Source organism: Antrostomus carolinensis, unplaced genomic scaffold (genome assembly GCF_000700745.2).
Source record: "Antrostomus carolinensis isolate BGI_N321 unplaced genomic scaffold, ASM70074v2 scaffold10408, whole genome shotgun sequence".
Taxonomy (NCBI): Eukaryota; Metazoa; Chordata; class Aves; order Caprimulgiformes; family Caprimulgidae; genus Antrostomus; species Antrostomus carolinensis.
The window spans coordinates 88,805-106,682 of NW_010332297.1; the positions used below are offsets into that span (position 1 = coordinate 88,805).

Sequence of the window (17,878 nt, forward strand, 5' to 3'; positions counted from 1 at the left end):
AAGGTCTTGGGAGGGGACACAGCCAGGACAGCTGACCCAAACGGACCAAAGGGATATTCCATACCATATGACGTATGCTCAGAAATAAAAGCAAGGAGAACGGAAGGGGAAGGGGGGGCATTCGTTACTTCCAATTGTCCCCCCAGGAACTGCAATGCGTATGAAGCTCTGCTTCCCGGGAAGTGGCCAAACATCGCCTGCTGATGGGAAGCAAAGAATAAATATTTTGTTCTTTTGTTTCTGCCCACGCTTCTATTAAACCGTCTTTGTCTTGACCCATGAGTCTGGTTTTTTTTTTTTTTGTTCCATCTTATTTTCTCCCTTCCCCATCCTGCTGAGGAGGGGGGTGATAGAGTGGGCTTTGGTGGGCATCTGGCATCCAGCTGGGGTCAACCCACCACACATAGTGTGGACTTCTTTTTCCTGTCCACTGCCTCCTGCAAAGAGGATGAAAGTGATGTGAGAGCACTGTTATAAAATTGAACATTTAGGTGAAATTGCCTTCACTTATCTCTCTTCTTTTCAGTGCATTCAGGCCCTACATACACGGTCCTAGTGACAATGCAAGGTAGGGAGGGAGAAATGAGAAGACAGACACAGAATTGTTTAGTATATGTGGCTGAATGGTCCAAAGAAAAGGGGAGAAAATCCTTTCCTTGAATCAGAATTCATTACAGATGTTGTTCAGAATTAGCTGCATTTGCATTAGAAAATAGAAACACATTTTGTTTTCTTTTTGCAGACCAAAGGTTATTCCAATCTGCTGTAAGTTATGAAGCAAATATTCTAGATGTTCAGATACAGTGGTGTAATTACATTGTTGTGCTACTAAAGTGGAGTTAAACAAAAATAAAAGCAGCCTTGAAATGAATTGAATATGGTTTTCTGTTTCTGGTATGGAAAATTGAAAGAATAACAAATTGTTGAATGAATTTTCTCCTGTCTACTGTGCCATGCCATTAGAATATATAGGGTGATGATGGGTATAATCAAGGCAGTATTTTGTCTGTTAAAGAAGATCTTAATATAGAATGACCTGTTAAAAAAACCAATAACCAGTATAGTTAATGAGACTTGTAAGTTGTGTAGATGAAGTAATTAATACTGTTTCAACTCTGACCAAAATAATTTTATTTGGACTAAGAAGTTGAACAAATTTTGTGTTTTGTAGGTCACTTCTCAAGAATCTGGAACCAAACCTTTGACCTTCACATTTGTACCATCCATTGGAAGACTTCCAACTCATTTTGAGGTTGTAGATGTCTCTAAGTTCCTTGTGACAATTCCAGAGGAGCCAAAGGATCCGAGCAATCAAGAAATTACAAATAAGGTAGAATTTTGTGTGCTAATTTTTTCACTCTTTCAAAAGATACAGAAAATTTTATTCTGAGCATCGCTGAACTGAAGCTCTTTCCCTTGAACTGTTTCTTGGCTTGTACTTCGTTGTAATTACCAAACCTACCAGAGATGCAGAATCGTTGCACAAGAGAAGGCTGATATCTGCTCAACAGCCTGTTTTGCCTTTGGCAGAGTATATACTGGAAGGGAACCCTTGCCCATCTCAATACTGTCCTCTGTCCATCATGCAAGGTCTATATTCTTGGCAGACGAGGGGAGATTCCTTTCTGATTTTCATGGTAGCAAGGGTGGTGTGTGAGGAGTGTTAACACAAGGGAACTGACAAGGAGTTGGTCACTGGATCCTGGTTTCAGCAAATGCCAGTGCTGTGGTTTTCAGCAAAGGTGCCAATCCCTAGCTGTGTAGCAACTCATCAAAGTGAAAGCTTGCTTTTTGTTTTTGAAAGCTTGTCCCCATGATTTCCCATGATGGTCAAGCCAGTAACACAGCTTTCCTGGTTCTCCTGCCTTTAGCCAGCCCACAGTGTTTGTTATTCCTTTCCTGCCTTACAACACTTAACAGTCTCTTATTATATCTCATGCTGCTTGAGAGGAAACTGGAACCCACAGATTAGTATGAATGCTTACAGTGATTCTGCTCTTGTGGAATGACTCCTTCCCTGGGACATTGCTGGGGCTACAGTTCTTGATGCTAATAAACTTTTCACAGTTCAGAGTCCTTGGGGTTGAACATGTTCCAGCATTTTCAGTGGCCTATCTGGCTAAAAAAGGGGTTGGTCTGGGCAAAGAATGGACATATTTGAAGAGACATGCACTGGGATATTATCCTCAGTATGTTTAACTCGTGAGTTTCCAGCCACTCAGTATTAGTTTTGCTGTAAGTAGTGCCCTGGGTAAGGCAGAATCAGGTATTCTGACCTCTGTCTCCCTGTGTTTCTCTGTAGGAAGAGAAAACTTTCCAGGCAGGTGATGAAATACTGGGGCCTTCATAGCACTGATTACTCCCTTTTCTAAAATGTATAGAACCTGAAGAATAATTTAAAAAAAGCCCAAACAAACCAACAAACAAACCAACAGCAACATCAGATAATGAAAATAACATCTCAAAAGTCATACTGGTGACTCTTGCAGTACACAGCATTTCTATTTTTTTTACCTGATTTCTCTCTGAAGGGAAATATGGTTTACCATAGCAGTTTCAATATTGAATGATTTGGTGATGTGTGTCTCATGTGCCCAGCTTGCACTACTCCTCCTCTCATCCAAAGCGTGCTTGAGAAATTACATACTGAAATTGGAAATTGCAGAAAATAGGAAGAACAATTGTGGTCTGTGCTGAGAACTTTGAAAATACAGTAAAGCTCACTGACCTCAGATTCTTTGTTTGCTCTCTTCAGAGAATGCCCTGGCTTGAAGGCCTTTGTTTCTTCATTAATATGTATAGATTTTGTCCCAGATTTGTCTGTCAGACTCCTCTGAGGAGCATTGTCTGCTCCTGTGGATCCCATGGTCAGGATGCCTTCTCATCATGTCTGGTATAGTCTGGTCTGACAGCTTATTCAGCTTGACTGCACCCTCCTTTTTGGTTCCCGCACCAGCCCCGGTCTCGGGCTATCATTGTGCTCAGAGTCCCCTGTTGCTCTGTGAGTTTCTGGGAAGGGAGCCCCCATAGTATTGGCTGGGGGATTGGAAGAGGGGGGTTCCCAGGGGAGCTAGTTTCTCTTGGGTGCTCATACCTAAATTCTTCATTTGCCTTCTGCACTTCTGGTAGTGCAGTGCCAGCTACTGCTGCAAGCCAAAATTACTTTGCATTTTGGGGAACACAAATAAAATGCAGCTAATTGGGGTCTCTTGCCTTGTATCTTTTGCAGTCTAATGCAGTCTCTGATGAGCTGGCCTTAAAGAGCAAGGCCAGACAAGACTGCGTGTCTACCATCTGTACTGACAGCACCAGAACGGCTTTCCAGTCCCCAGGGTGTAACTCGAGCAAAGGAGAAATGCAGGAGAATGACCTTTTTAAGGCTGAGTTTATCCTGATTACGGACTCCGGTGATGAAGATGAAGTAGCTGCTGCCTCAAACAATGTTCATCGGCCTTCCAATGGCTACGGTGCCATCAGCGCTCAACTACTGTCCACGTCCCATGTTTCTCCTGGCTCTGGGGCAGGGAAACCTGGTGATGGGCACATTGCAGGTGCTGCACTTTCCCACGGCACTACTGATCTGAAAAAACATCAGGTAAACTGCTCTTTAAACTCTAGACTTAACCTTTGCTTTCTAAAGCTTTCAGGACGTGGCCACTGAGTCAGTTTGTAAAGCAGTTTGGCAAATTTATTCTTTAATTAGTATTTTTGTTGGCCATTCCTGTGGCATTTGGACTCTAAGACGTTGTCCCAACCCCTTTAACTTACTGCCTCTCCCTATGACTCTGGTGTATAAATGAAGCAGGTAATGCAAGTTTATTGTTCTTTCCTTTAAGAGCAGGTCATCATGACAGCAAGTTAATCAGAAGGTGTTAGATTCCTAGCTAGGCTAAATTGGCTAAGATCATTGAAATCAATGGAGCCTGTAGATAATTTGAATTATTAGCATCAGACTTCCCAGGCCTGTTTTTTTCTCAGCACCCGCTGCAGCCCTTTATGCTAGAGAAAGAAGCTGTAGAAATCTTATTATTCTGATTGTTAGCACTGACTTTGCACAGATGTAAAGAACTAATGAAGTTGAAATGTCTATTTTATTTTTATAGGGCACATTTGTTGATTTATTGAAATTTTAAATTGCCAATGACAGAATTTGAGAAAGGGTCTTTGAAATGTTTCATTTTCAAAACATGTCAATCCAATTTACTGCATGAGAAGTTAATTATCTGTCATCTTGGAAAGAGCACTGGTAGTTTTCAAGGATGTATATGCAGTGGAAGACTCTACCTTTAGTTAAATAGCAACATCCTTCTCACATGGAATTAATTCAGACATTTCCTTTGACCTCAACAGTTTCCATCGGTTGAAAATGCCATTCTTCCTCAATAATTTTTAAAAAGTTAAGCGTGACTACTTTGTCTCTGAAAATGAATAGGACTTCCTATCTTGTGTTGAAATACTTCTGCTACTTATTTTTTCATCAAATTCAGTGTCAATGTTTGAGGAAATTGTGAATAAGAAATCCAGTCTGGTTTGGGATTTACAGCATCATGAAATATTAATTTTTTCTGAGAAACTCTCAGTGAAGTCAGTGAGAATTTTACCTGAGGAAGGTGTAAAGGCATAGATAGATCTATGTAGGAGAAGCAGCTTGTAAGAGAATGACTGTCCTAGGGAATACAAATTTGCTTTAGCAATGTTAAGTATGCAGATTCTGCCAGGCTTACTTGGGTGGTTTCTTTAAAAGCTGTTACAAAAATTGGGTAGGTTTTTTGTAAGACTATGAAGCAAAATCCACATACTGTAGCTTTCCTAAGCTTTTGATGACTTGATCAGTAAACAGAGATTTGCCTCGTAAAGTAACAGAAAACACAGATTGCATAGAACAAGGAAATAAAGCTTAAGTTTACTGGCTATTCACTGAATACGAAGAGAGGTAGTATGTAGTACAGGTAATGTGTGTCCCGTCATTATTCTTAAGTCACAGCCTTTCAAGACTGTAAGTACTTCTTCACTCTTCATTTTTTAAATATCTCTATTGCCAAATATCTTCTAACTGTCTCTGTCTCTTCATAAGATGTTTTTTACTATGTTCCTTTTCACTGATGTTCTGATTCTTTTTTGGTGTTTCCTTGGGCATCGCTCTTTCTGGCTTGCTATCTGATGAAGTAACATCAGTTCAGAAATGAAGGGAAATGATGAAATTATTAAATAGATGCATTATTTATCTGTTGGTAGATTACCTCTGTACAACAGATTCCATATATGGTCTTCCTTATCAGTTCTAGGATTATAATGACATTATCATGTCCCACTGAAGAGTTATTACATATAACTTCATGTTCATTTAAAAGCATAATTGGACTATGGGTCTCCTGTCAGAGATGAGAAAAACAAGAACCAGCATTGGGGACTATTGTGTTGTACAGAGGATCACACTAACTGAACCAGAGGTCTCCTACAGATTTATTTGTTTCTGACTTTGTTTAAATGAAAGAAACAAAAACAAAAAGAAAAAACATTTTAAAAATGGAAGCTTCTGTTTTTCTTTGAGGTGTAAAGGTCCTGACTGGTGTTGGAAAATGCCATGACTCAAAGTCTGAAAAATATATTTTTTTTAAAAAAATCAGTTATTCTGGTCATATTTAGAACTTTTTGGTGATAGTTCGCTACATATTGGCACCCTTTGGGGTGAGAGGGAATGTGTCTGCTCCCCTGAATGCCAGGACATTAACTTAGCTTGGAGAAACTTCTTGACTCACTGTGGGAGATCAATAGCCAGAACGCTTTTTTAGCTAGTCAAAGTCACTTGGCATTCTTCTGTCCAGTGCTTGTCATCTGGTTTGGCTTTTCTAGACAAATCAGTCAGTCCCTACAAACTCCTGCCATCACCAGGAAGAATGCAATAATACACTTTCCTTGTTGGGAGAAACTGGTCTGTTCTGAATGGCATCTCTATTAATTGGGTCCCAGCTCACAGGCTGATTTACTGTGCTGTCTCCAGAGATTTTATCACATTTTCCACAGTCTCCAGTGCTTCTTTCTGGCTTTCAGATTACAGGTTGTTGTCCCGATCCGATGTCGGGGATCACTTAAATATCCCGATCCGATGTCGGGGAAGGTTTCGATACGATCCCAAGGGCGAGATTAAGACACAAACGAGGTCACATGCCGTACTGCCAGAACATATTTTATTAGAAAAAGAAGAGTAATAAAGAGAATAGCGATAGGACAAGATGGAACGAAAGATGGAAATCAAGCAAGGAGTCAGGATAGGGCAGCAAGAATAGTCACCACCACGGGTCCAGCGGCGAGGCGACGGTGAGGGGTGGGCGAGGAGGTCTCAGTTACTTGTTCCAGTGGTGATGCGGCGTGGCGAGGTGCGGTGCGGTGAGGTGGTTGTCCTCGGTCTCTCTCCTGTCTCTCTGCCGCCAGCAGCTGGCTTGCCCTCTTGCCAGTGCTGGTCCTCCTTAAATACCCCCTCGAGGGCTGTAGTTCCATAGCAATGGCACGTCTCTTCATGCCCCCCCAGCACTTGGGCAAGGACATGTCCAGGAAGAACCCCCCTGCGGGCAGGGCGCCTTCACAGATTGGGGTTCCCAGAACCCGGTGGTCTTGTGGCCATGCTTGCAAACAATATTTGAGATAAGTCTATCACCCTGTGGCTCCAAGATATCTGGTGGTCTTGTGCAAACAATCTTTGAGACAAGTCCATAGTGCAGTTCCTCACATCACCCCGTGGCTCAAAGGTACCTGGTGGTCTTGTGCAAACAATCTTTGAGACAAGTCCATAGTGCAGTTCCTCACAGCTGTGGTAGAGAATTTACTTTATTTTTTCCTATCTATAATCAAATTCTGCTGAGATCAAAGTATGGCTAACTGGCTCCAAGACCAGGTGTACATCAAGCCACACCCTCTCTGATATGATTTTTGCCTTTTGAGCTCTCCATTTGTCACCGTCTTTCCCTTTTCCTGTTTGACCAACACATCTATCAGGGCCTTGCTGTCATAAGAAATTATAATTTTTGTGCCTTTCACAAACAATGGGATCTCACCAGAAAGACCACTTGTCACTTGCCAGTTCTGCCATTTCAAATGTGCTGAAGGTCTCCTGGACAAAGAGAGGAGAAAATGGCTTGCATTAGAATCACAGACCAAAGGAACACAAATCTACTTCAGTAACTGACTCCCTCTGCACTAATCCAGTGCCACTACACAAGTGTTTTAAACCAGTAGAGAAATCCCCTTGATTGAAGGAAGTTGTCATATCTCATCTGCTGGCACTGGTGAGGCTGCACCTGTAAAATCATGCTCAGTTTGGTGTCTCCTCACCCCCATCTCAAAAGAGATGTAAAGAAGGGAGTGGAGGTCCAGCACAAAGCTATTAAGTTGGCCAGGGCACATGTGAGCTGAGGTGGAGGGAGCTGGCTTTGTTGACTCCAGCAAAGCAACAGTCAAGGAGGTATCTAGGAACAGCCCACAACTACTTGAAGGGCAGTTCCAGAGATGACAGAGCCAAACTCTTCTCTGCAGGGGCAGGTGAGATAGCAATGGCCACAAATTGAAGCATGGAAGGTCCCAGCTGAACATCTGGAGAAGCTTCCTCACTGGAAGGTGGTGCATCACAGACACAGGCTGCTCAGGGATGCTGGAGCTTCCTTCATTAGGGGCTTTAGAGACTTGGTGAGACACGACCACAGCTGACCTGACCCACTGGTGTGGCTGAGAGCCCTGCTTGGAGTAGGAGACTGGACTAGATGACCTCGAGAAGTCACTTCCAACCAACTTCAATATGATTCTCTGATCCTGTAAATAAGAGGGTGACAATCTATAGATGTAGTTAACATTGTGCCACAATAGGAAAATATTTTCAGAAGACTTGAATAATGGCTCAATTAGCTCAGCACATAAATGTTCAGTGGTGTTCAGACTGGAAGAAGACTATGGCAAAATGTCTTTATCGTACTTGCAGGGGCATATTTATCATCTGCTACCATGAACATTTTCCTAGCTGCTTTTAAATCTTTCTTATTAAGTTTTAACTAATTAGAAGTCATTGCAAATTCTACTCTTTCATTATGGAGCTTCATATTAGTTCATCATTTTATTTTAATCTCTTGTCTTTGTAAGGGAAATTTATCTATTCTATTTTGAAATATAGAGATTTAATTCCCCAGTTTCATCTTGGTAGTTGATCACCTTCTAGAACTCATTATTAAATTCATCAGGCTGCTTCAAATTGTCAGAGGTACTGCCATGCTGCTTTATAACTTGTTAAATATTTTTCTGTTTCATGACATATTTAATAACAGTTTTTCATAATGCTTAAATATTTGTAAATTACTCTTTCAATTTCTAGTATATTTTCTTATTCTTAATTACCAGCTTTTTCAACAAGAATCATAATTTCTTAATTCAATAGAATATTTAGTACAATGGTATCATGGACATTCATTTTGTATTCTAATGTTTGCACTGTATACATGCATTGCCTTTCCACTTGAAATGGGATGCCTTAACACACATATAAAATAAGGGGGAGTTTAGTGTGGTTGTGAAAGAATTCTGATGGTTGGTGTTTATTTCTATATATCAAGGCATTCTGAAGGTATCTATTCAGAAGGTATCTTCAGTTTACAAGGCTTGCTTTTTGTTTGGTATCATTTAGCAGGAAGAGATCAAAGGCTAATAGGTTTCTGCTGTGCATATTTAGGTCATATTTAGCATTTTAGGTATAGTTTAACATTTTAAAGCCTGTAAGTCTTGCTTTCCTGTCAAAGCTTCTTCTAGTATATGGCCTCACTTGAAAATTATATTTTGTACTTATTTTTGTTTTGTGATGTATCAATACTATATTTAATAATAATAATACTAACAATAACTCTCTCTTATGGGGAAGATATTGTGTTAAAAATTAGAATTCATAAGCCAAAACCGTGTGCTAGTGTATACGTAGAAACTGGATGTTATAATTGTCTTTTATAGAATTGCATAATATTTTCAGAGTATCAGACAACAGATAAATACATGTTCTTATATTTATATGAAATTTGTAGAGATTAGGGTCACTTTCCCTGCTTTAAAATTGCTCAGTCAAATGTTAGGGGATAATCTGTAGCAGTTTGGTTTTACTGTTGACTTAGCTCACTATTTCATGCTGATATGTTTTATTCATATTGTGTATACCCCAGGTTTTAATTTCAGCATTATAATAACTTGGAAGATTTTGAGAGAGTTTCTTTCTTTAGAAGCATAAAACAGTATAAAAGGTTGATAATATACTTGTATGCTCTCATTAGTTTTGACAAATCCTAATTAGAATAGACTTAAGAAAAAAGGCACCCATGAAAGAGCTCATTACTGTTTTATTAGTGTATTGTAAGATTGTGGAGAAGGGGATAAGGACTCTTACATGCCTGCAAACTGTCAAATCCACTGCTCCGTGAATGACAAGAAAAGTGAAAACCAAACTGGATGTCTAATTTAAGTAGTTCTGAGCAAATTTCTTGTTCTGATATCACAGTGCTGCAGAAGGTGTTGTTTACTGAACAAGAAAAGGAGTACTTGAGTTGAATCTCATTTACAGAAAGGCTGCTTTCCACTGAACTGGTAAAGTGAGATGGGACAATATCGCAGTATTCTCACTTTCCATTGTGTTTGCACAATGCGAATGACATCATGATTCTGGACACTGATGGCATAACTGTCTTGGGTTTTATCTAAATGAAAAATACAGTAGCCTTGAACCTTGTTTATGTCAACAAAATTGAGGTCCCATCAAAATAAAGTAACACGTAACTTGTCTGCACTCAGTCACCTCCCTGAGAGCTGTATCCATCAGGTTGTATCCTCAAGTTTAAGACAGCTCTGTGCTTTTAACTTGCAGAGAGGTACTAATAGAAACACTATATGCATGACCACAGGACTGAAATGTGACATACTTAACAGTTCCACAGGTTCCACCTATATTAACATTTCTGTTTTTCTTTTTTCTCCAGTTAATTTCTACTCTTTCCACCTCTGATCATCTTTCCTCTAAACCACCTGCTGTCCACTTAATTTCTCCAACTAATCAGAAAGTTGTGTGTGGTACCATGGTTAACCTGAATCAAGCTTCTTCGCTGGAAGACTTCTGTAACAACTGGCAGTCAGCAACTGGGTTTTCTAAGCAAGATTCATCTCTCTACTTTCAGTCTGCTTCACATAGTTCACTCCCCTCCATGTCTAAAATATCCTCTTCTGCGTCAAATAGTTATTGCTCTACTCCTCGACTGTATGATAACCTACAAACATCAAGTCTCTGTACCTCTGGCTGTGTTTGCAAAATGGAAAACTTTACCAGATCATCTGTTCCATCAAAGAGCCCAAGTCTTTTCCCCAATCCCCCATGTTCAGCTGAAATTCAAGGATCTTCAGCTCAGCCTTTATCCCCTAGTTCTTCCAAAAGATTGAATGCTTTGTCTCCTGTCCCTGTACATTTAATAACACATTCATTGTCTCCTAGTCCTAAACCTTTGTCTCCACCCTCTTTTTACAGCTCTTCTTCAACCATTTGTAGCATAAATGAGCCTTGCACACAAATGTCATCTAGAGGAAATTTAGCAGGGTCAGGAGTCAGATCCCCTCTGCCAACCAGACTGACCCTCTTAACTGCTATTTTGAGATCAGGCTCTTCTCAGCAGAGATCACTTTCCCCTGCTTCTTGTCCCACATTTTCTCCTAGCTCCCTTGGTTCCTCAATACTCGCAATAGATCAAAAGTCCAAAACAACTCCCCCAACCCCCCAAAAATATGTTTCAAGCCCTCCTATAAGGACAGATTCACCCAGCAGAGAGGAATATTGGCTTTCAGGATGGGCTCGGCATCTGCCTTTGCCCTCCAAGCCTCATCCCACCCCTAGGGCAAGGTCCATTTCTCCTAAAAAGCACCTTCCAGTTGGAACATTTTCTCCAGAGTCCCAAAGTCCTCTATCATCCCCTGTCTCCTTTCGCAGAAAACTGGTTGCCACTCCAGATTTGCAGCCTTCGTTGCCCTCTCCTTCTGCCCCGGCACCCTCTTCCCTTACACACCCTGCCTCTCTTTCTCCTGGAGAAGGGCTGCAGTATGCTGCCTCCAGGTCCCAGGCACCTCTGAAGTCTCAGAGAGTACACACTTACTCACCCATCTTTACCTGCCGGTCATATCCTTTGCTTTCTTCTAGCAGCCTTAGTGGTGTATTCTCCCCCACCCTAGAAAAACACTTATCTCCTTCCCCAGCTCTTTTTCATTCTGCTTCTAAATCTAAATCAGATTCATCCCAAACATGTGTTCAGGAGATGAGTGCCTCCTCTCTTACCCCTTCAAGTATCTCAAAGCAATGGTCTCTCTCACGGCCTCATTCTACTCCACCGGCTCCACAAACTGGTAATATTAGTTCCCATCCACTGCAGCTTAATTCTTCATGGGTGCACACAAATTATAGGTCTAATTCCTCTTCTCCAAGACCTGAGCAATCTGTCACCTCACCAGTGTTAAAATGCAGATCTCCTGTCTCAGACAAGTCACCAGGCACACTGTCATCAAGACCCAGAGAGCTGACTTCATCACAATCTTTTTCCCTGCCTTCTGACCATGAAAACTTCAAACCCAAGGTACTCTTGGTGCATGCTTATTTTCTAATAGTTTTTTGTCCCTGTAGGAAAAAATCACATCTGTGTTGCAAAATGCTGGTAAAATAAATAAGCTGTGGAAAAAATGTTTAAAAACAGACTGGTTTTGTATCGATAGTGAAGGTAGCAAAGACTAATCCTACCATATTGAATTGCTAGCAGTTTGTTCTGTATTATGGGGAGAGATGCTGTAGGAATCGTTTAGCATAAAAATAAAATACTTTATTCATGAGTGGGAAGCAATACTACTGAAGATGGATTTATGTCTACTGCCTCTGATATACATTTGGTGCACTTATTTTTGAGGCTCACTTTAAACATTAGTGTGTCAAAAATAAACCATAAAACACCTTGGATACACCCCATGCGAATGTATTCTCACTGAAAGTAATAGAAGTAAGGCGTTCTTAGATGCAAGGCTGAGCTCAAAGCAGCTTAATCTCGTTGATGTGAACTGTCTGTTCTGGTGACAACCGATTCCCAAGCGCCCCATCTCACCTGTTCTCCCTGCTCCCCAGGAAGCTGTACTGACCCCAGATGTTCTGCGCCTCTCTGGGTCCAGCCCAGAGGCATGACTGAGCTCAGCCTGAGCAAGGACTATGGGGCCAAGAGCCAGAGAGGGAAGACAAGGACAGTCTCCTGCTTCTTCCTTTTTTTTGGTACTTCTCTCACCTTGTTGTGCTAGACAGAGGGTGAGGGAAAAAAAGCCAAGCTTCCTACAACACAGGCTACTGCAAATACAAAAGTCTCACACTCAACATGTCAGCCACGTTCCCGCTGTTTGTTATCCACCCAAAGGCTGGAGAGTCCCAGCAGAGTGAGAATAAGCAATGATGGTGATTGCTGCAGGAGGGCTTGGGAGCCAGTCACACTTTGAACCTAAAGATAAATCTCAAGAATAGGAAGGGGAAGGAAAGGAAAGCTGATTAAAAAAAAAAAAGCAAACCAACCAACCAACCAAAGTAAACCAAACCCCAAAACATGAAGCAGGTAGATGAAAACAAAAGGAACTGCTGTGCAAAAAAGAAGAGCTGGTGGCAGAAGACGTCAGAGTTGCAGAAGGCTTTCCAGCCTCTTTTATCTTATCTTATCTCTGCACTCCATGCTTTCTTTCTGCCTCTTCTTGCTGATATCTGAGCTCTGCCTATCACAGAAAGGCTATCATAGTTTATTGATTTTTCCAATCACAGCACAAAATTACAGCCTGGTCTGCCAGATCAGGTTGTGTCAGATGTGTTGCTAACAGCTTGGCCATGGTAGGGGTGACTTGAACTGATTGGAAAATGTTAATTGAAAATGAGAGGTTTAAATTAGCACAAAGTAACAATTGTCATGAATGGCTCTTTTTCAAAACTGAACAACCCAAAAGGAAACATTGTGCCAAGCACAGCTGTACAGTGTTGTTATACCCTGTCAGTATTACTTAATGAAATAAAAAGAGAAATGAAATTGTAGAAATTTCATGAAAAAACCCCCTTGAGACTAAATTGGGAGGCATGACTGAGCCTGTAGATTGCAAAGCAGTTGTGGTTTCTGCTGGTCAGTGCAATGAGCACTGTGAGAATCTCTGTCAGTAAGGAAATTCTCTGTTTTTGACACAGCTGGGGTTTATATTTACAGAGGTTACTACAACCTTTTTGTCTTCCCTATTGTCCCTTTTCCTGCTAGTTCTGCTTTTTTATATGATACGGTGGCACTTTTGAATCTGCCCCACTACCTGATTGAGACTGGGAGACTGTCCACCAGTTTAACAGACTTGGACCCTTAGTTTGGTGCAATTTTTAATCATGCAGACAAAACTGACTCCACTGGGGATGTGGAAAATCTGAAATGTCTAAATTGAATGCAGCTGGGTGTTCAGTGCAGGAAAGGTCTCTTGTAGCTTTAAAATGTGAGACTGAGACTTCATTTACAGTCAATAATAGTGTGCATTCATCATCCTCTCTTCCTCCTGCTCTTCTTTATTTCTATACCTAGTTTCTGGCATAGCTCAATGAACTTTGCTGATGTGTTAATGGTACCAGGCTCTCTGATAACACTCCAGCCTCAAATCTCAGTATATATTCAGGGAAAAATGCAAAAGATTGAGGAGAGACCACATTAATATCCTAAGCAGCATTTAAGTCTCTCTAGTACCAATCAGCTCAACTTGAGAACTAGACAAAAAACAGGTTGCTCCATCTGATGACTGTTGGTGCATGACAAAACATTTGCATGTATGAATGTGCTGAGTGAATATAAAGGGAAAAGCACGGCATCTAGAAGTGCTTGACTTTGGCATGTGTGATTTTGCAACTTTAATGTTGCTTCAACCTCTGTTGAAGACGTATATTAAACCAACACCTATTAGCCAGAATTTTACCATTAGATGTATTTTTCAGTATGCACATCAAACTGTTTCATTAGCATGATATCAAAGCAATTATGCAAAAAGAACTCTTTAATGGAGAGCTTTTATATGTCTATGCCTATGCATGCACCAATTAGTGCAAATCAAAGAATAACTGATGAACTTATTTAACTGTTTGCATTTGTATATATAAATACATGTGCTTCCCTGTGCTTTATATATTTATCTTTATGGTGACCAATGATTTACAAATATCACTGTTTTGCAAAGTGAATGTAAACATAAATCCAGAGGTCAGTGTGAACTGTGGCTGACCTAAGGAAATAAAAACCCTCTCCCTGGGCTTTGAAGATATATTGGGTCCTCATGGACCTAATATAGCAGAATGAACAGTAGAATTGAGCAGAGACAGACAAAACTGCTGATTCTGCAGGAACAATTAGAACAAAAACTTCTGACTGTTGTTTGAAAATGCTTTGCAGTGGTTTCATGGGGTAGCATTCCTACGTATGCTTTGATTTTTCCTATTTGAATGTAGCACAGGAATGCATGTGGATCTAACCCAAACAGCTGGGGAACAAACTAACTGTAGCAACACAGAGCTCAGCACAGCTGCAAAACCTGCTACAAGGCAGGAAAGATTACTTATGAGGAGTTCTGCACTATCATGGTTAGTTGCTCATTTTAAGCTTTTATAGGTATGTGTCTACAACTCTTTGCATTGCCCTGTGTGTGGCCTAGGTGATCATTTCAGCAAGAAAAGTAAGACATTTTCCCTAAAACTTCCCAGGCTGAGTACTGTGTCCAGTTCTGGGGACCTCCAACATAAGCAGGACATGAACCTACTGGAGTGAGTCCAGAGGAGGACCATGAGGGTGATCCGAGGGCTGAAACACCTCTTCTACGAGGACAGGCTGAGAGAGTTGGGGCTGTTCAGCCTGGAGAAGAGAGGTTCGAGGGAGACCTTATAGCGGCCTTCCAGTACCTGAAGGGGCCTACAAGAAAGCTGGGGAGGGACTTTTTACAGGGACAGGTAGTGATAGAACGAGGGGTAATGGCTTTAAACTGGAAGAGAGGAGGTTTAGATCAGATATTAGTGAGAAATTCACTGTGAGGGTGGTCAGATACTGGAACAGGTTGCCCAGAGAAGTTGTGGATGCCCCCTCCCTGGATGTGTTCAAGGGTGGATGAGGCTTTGAGCAACCTGGTCTAGTGGAAGGTGTCCCTGCCATGGCAGGGGGGGTGGAACTAGACGATCCAACCCAAACTAGTCTATGATTCTATGATATGTATTTTGTATATATATAAATATATATATGAACTTACAAACATTTAGAGCAGAGTGTTGCTGTCTAAATGTTCAAAGGGCAGGTTTCAAATCACGCGACTGTTGACATTTGAAATTCAGATAACCAAGCACAACTTTGGCAATTCTATTATAGCTAAGGGAGAAAATATGATGTATTTATAGGATTACTTTATTTTAGTTTTCTAGGTGCCTATTTTGCAATGAGACAAATTATCCTGTAGGATAATTCTGTATCCCGTATCCTGTATCAGGAAGTTGGCCCTACACATGTCAGGGAGAGGTTGGAACTAGATGATCTTTAAGGTCCTTTCCAACCCAAACCATTCTATGATTCTATGATTCTATGATTCTGTGATGCTATGATTGTGATTATTAACTGAATGTCTGTCAGTCTACAGCTTCTGACTAAGAAACATAAGTAAAGCGAAAAGCAAACATAACATGATGTATAGAAAGAATTAAAATACGGGGTCCTACAATATTTCAAGAGAGATGTGAGATTGATATAAGTTTCTCTTATCTGAATTAAAATTTTGTCTCCTCTACTGTCATAGAGGCTTTTATTAGATATAAAAAAAGAAAAAAGTGACAAAAGAATGTCCCAAAATACAGCATGCTGCTCAGCCTGTTGTCTCATAATCACCAGTATTTACTGTTGCAGACAACAGTATGTTAAAAAACCTGAACTAATTAACAAGTAACTTTATTTTGGGTGACCCTCACAGAGATAATAAATCAATAACTTAAAACTCTCATATTGTGTGAATTTATGATTTTTTATTAGAATGTTATTGAAAAGGGAACAGTGTACCAATTTCCTATTAATTGTTAAAAAAAATTAAAAATTCCAGCAGTCATTTGATTAAGAATAGTAGCTCTTGAACTCAAGTAAGTATAGAAGCATTTCGTCAGTAATTTAAAAATTACAGAATTCAATGTCCATAATTGCAAATTAAATGTAGTTAAAAATAAATGGGCAAGTTAATATACTCTAAAATATAAATTGTTTTAAAAAAATATTTTTAAGACTGATCTTAGAACTATTGTACCTAAAGTCATGTATATTTTATGATTTAGGTTGTCAGTTCTGTATGCTTGGTTAGAGTGTGAAAGTTCCTATACTTGTTTTGAAATATTTGTTTGGGTGGTAAAGTTACTTATTGGGGAGTTGAAAAGCTGTGACATGACTGAAATTATCTATCCACTCAGGCAAATAATTCAGCATTTAAAGATCTTAATCAGTCCCATTAAAACAAATCACAGAAATGCCTCTGACTTAGTGGTCCAGGATCATACCAGCAGTGGTTGCTGAGGTGCATGTATTGGCAGAAGTAGCTATGCGTTATCAAATCACATCACAAGCAAACCTGGAAAAAACTCACAGCTTCTCCTGATATTCATTTAAGGACAGTAGTCAGCAGAAAGTGGTCAAAATAATTTTGGAAGTTATAACCTGGTACAGGGAATTAATTTTGTCCTGCTTCATTCCTAAAAGCAAAAGATGTATGTTACAGTCCTTTAACATCTTAACAGAAACACTAGATTTTCTTTAAGAAATAGCTTTTCTAGGTAATACATAAGAATTGTTTTGTTGTCACGTGTCTGCAAGACAATTGGAATTGTCTTTCATTCTGTCATACCTTTCCCCTCTCTTCCTTCTCTCTCCCTCCCTCTCTTCCACCCTGTTTTACTTCTCTTCCTGCTTTCTGGTTTACCCTTTTAGCAGTACAAGATCAAGACAAGCTACAAGGCATTTGCAGCAATCCCTACAAACACATTACTTATGGAACAGAAGGTTAGTGTTTGCTCAAAGACATGGGAATTGCATTTTGTATTTGAGACCATTTAACTTTATGTACATATTCTGACATTTCTCTGGGGGATATTGCAGAATGTAAGCTGTAGGAACTAACTGTTGAGGATTATAATTCCAACCATTTTTCTGGGTCAACCACTTTCCACTGAAGATCAAAGCCTTCACTAATCTGAATTTCTGCAAATAAATTTACTGTAAAAAGGGAAAAAAGTATCCTGCAGGAATTGCCACATATGGCAACATCTCAAAGTCTGTTTTGTTACTGGGAAATGCCTGGACCTCTGCTATTTTGGGACCTACCAATCAGGCTATGGATATGGCTATGCTTTTACTAGTAAATTTAAAAACTCAAGATATGCAAATTTGACCAGCTATGTTAAACTGTGAGAATGGTCCTGGCCATTTCACTGGCCTCTGTTAGCTACCATTCTCACAAACAACTTCCCTGAGCACTTCAACAGTTAGCATGGGCAAGGGATCTGTTCCCAGTGTGTAATCTGGGGTAACGATCCTTTTCTGTAGGGTAGGCTGATAGATCCAAAGAACAGTCTTTAGTGCATTTATGTACTACCAAAGCCACAGCCAACAAAGGCTGGGTTGTATAGTACTTATTTACATAATGCATCTTTGGAAGTCAATTAAAAATTTAAATTTTGCATGAAGGGTTCAGATGTCTAGACCAGTGTCTATTTAAAAAAAAAATTAATAAAAAAATTGTGAATTAGTTTTGCACAAAAGAATAGCCCACTAAGTTTAAC

At 40.2% G+C, this 17,878-nt stretch overlaps 1 protein-coding gene across 1 annotated transcript in view; it reads left to right on the plus strand.

Annotated features, from left to right (window-relative positions):
- Positions 1-17,878, plus strand: part of MLIP (muscular LMNA interacting protein) — a gene marked incomplete at its 3' end in the record, with an annotated part of 95,241 nt that overhangs the window by 44,671 nt on the left and 32,692 nt on the right. Inside the window, exons 2-5 of the mRNA XM_029086346.1 lie at positions 1,172-1,330; positions 3,230-3,595; positions 9,996-11,627; positions 17,028-17,099. Coding sequence (XP_028942179.1) covers positions 1,172-1,330; positions 3,230-3,595; positions 9,996-11,627; positions 17,028-17,099 — 2,229 coding nt within the window. The remainder of the gene's footprint in view (positions 1-1,171; positions 1,331-3,229; positions 3,596-9,995; positions 11,628-17,027; positions 17,100-17,878) is intronic.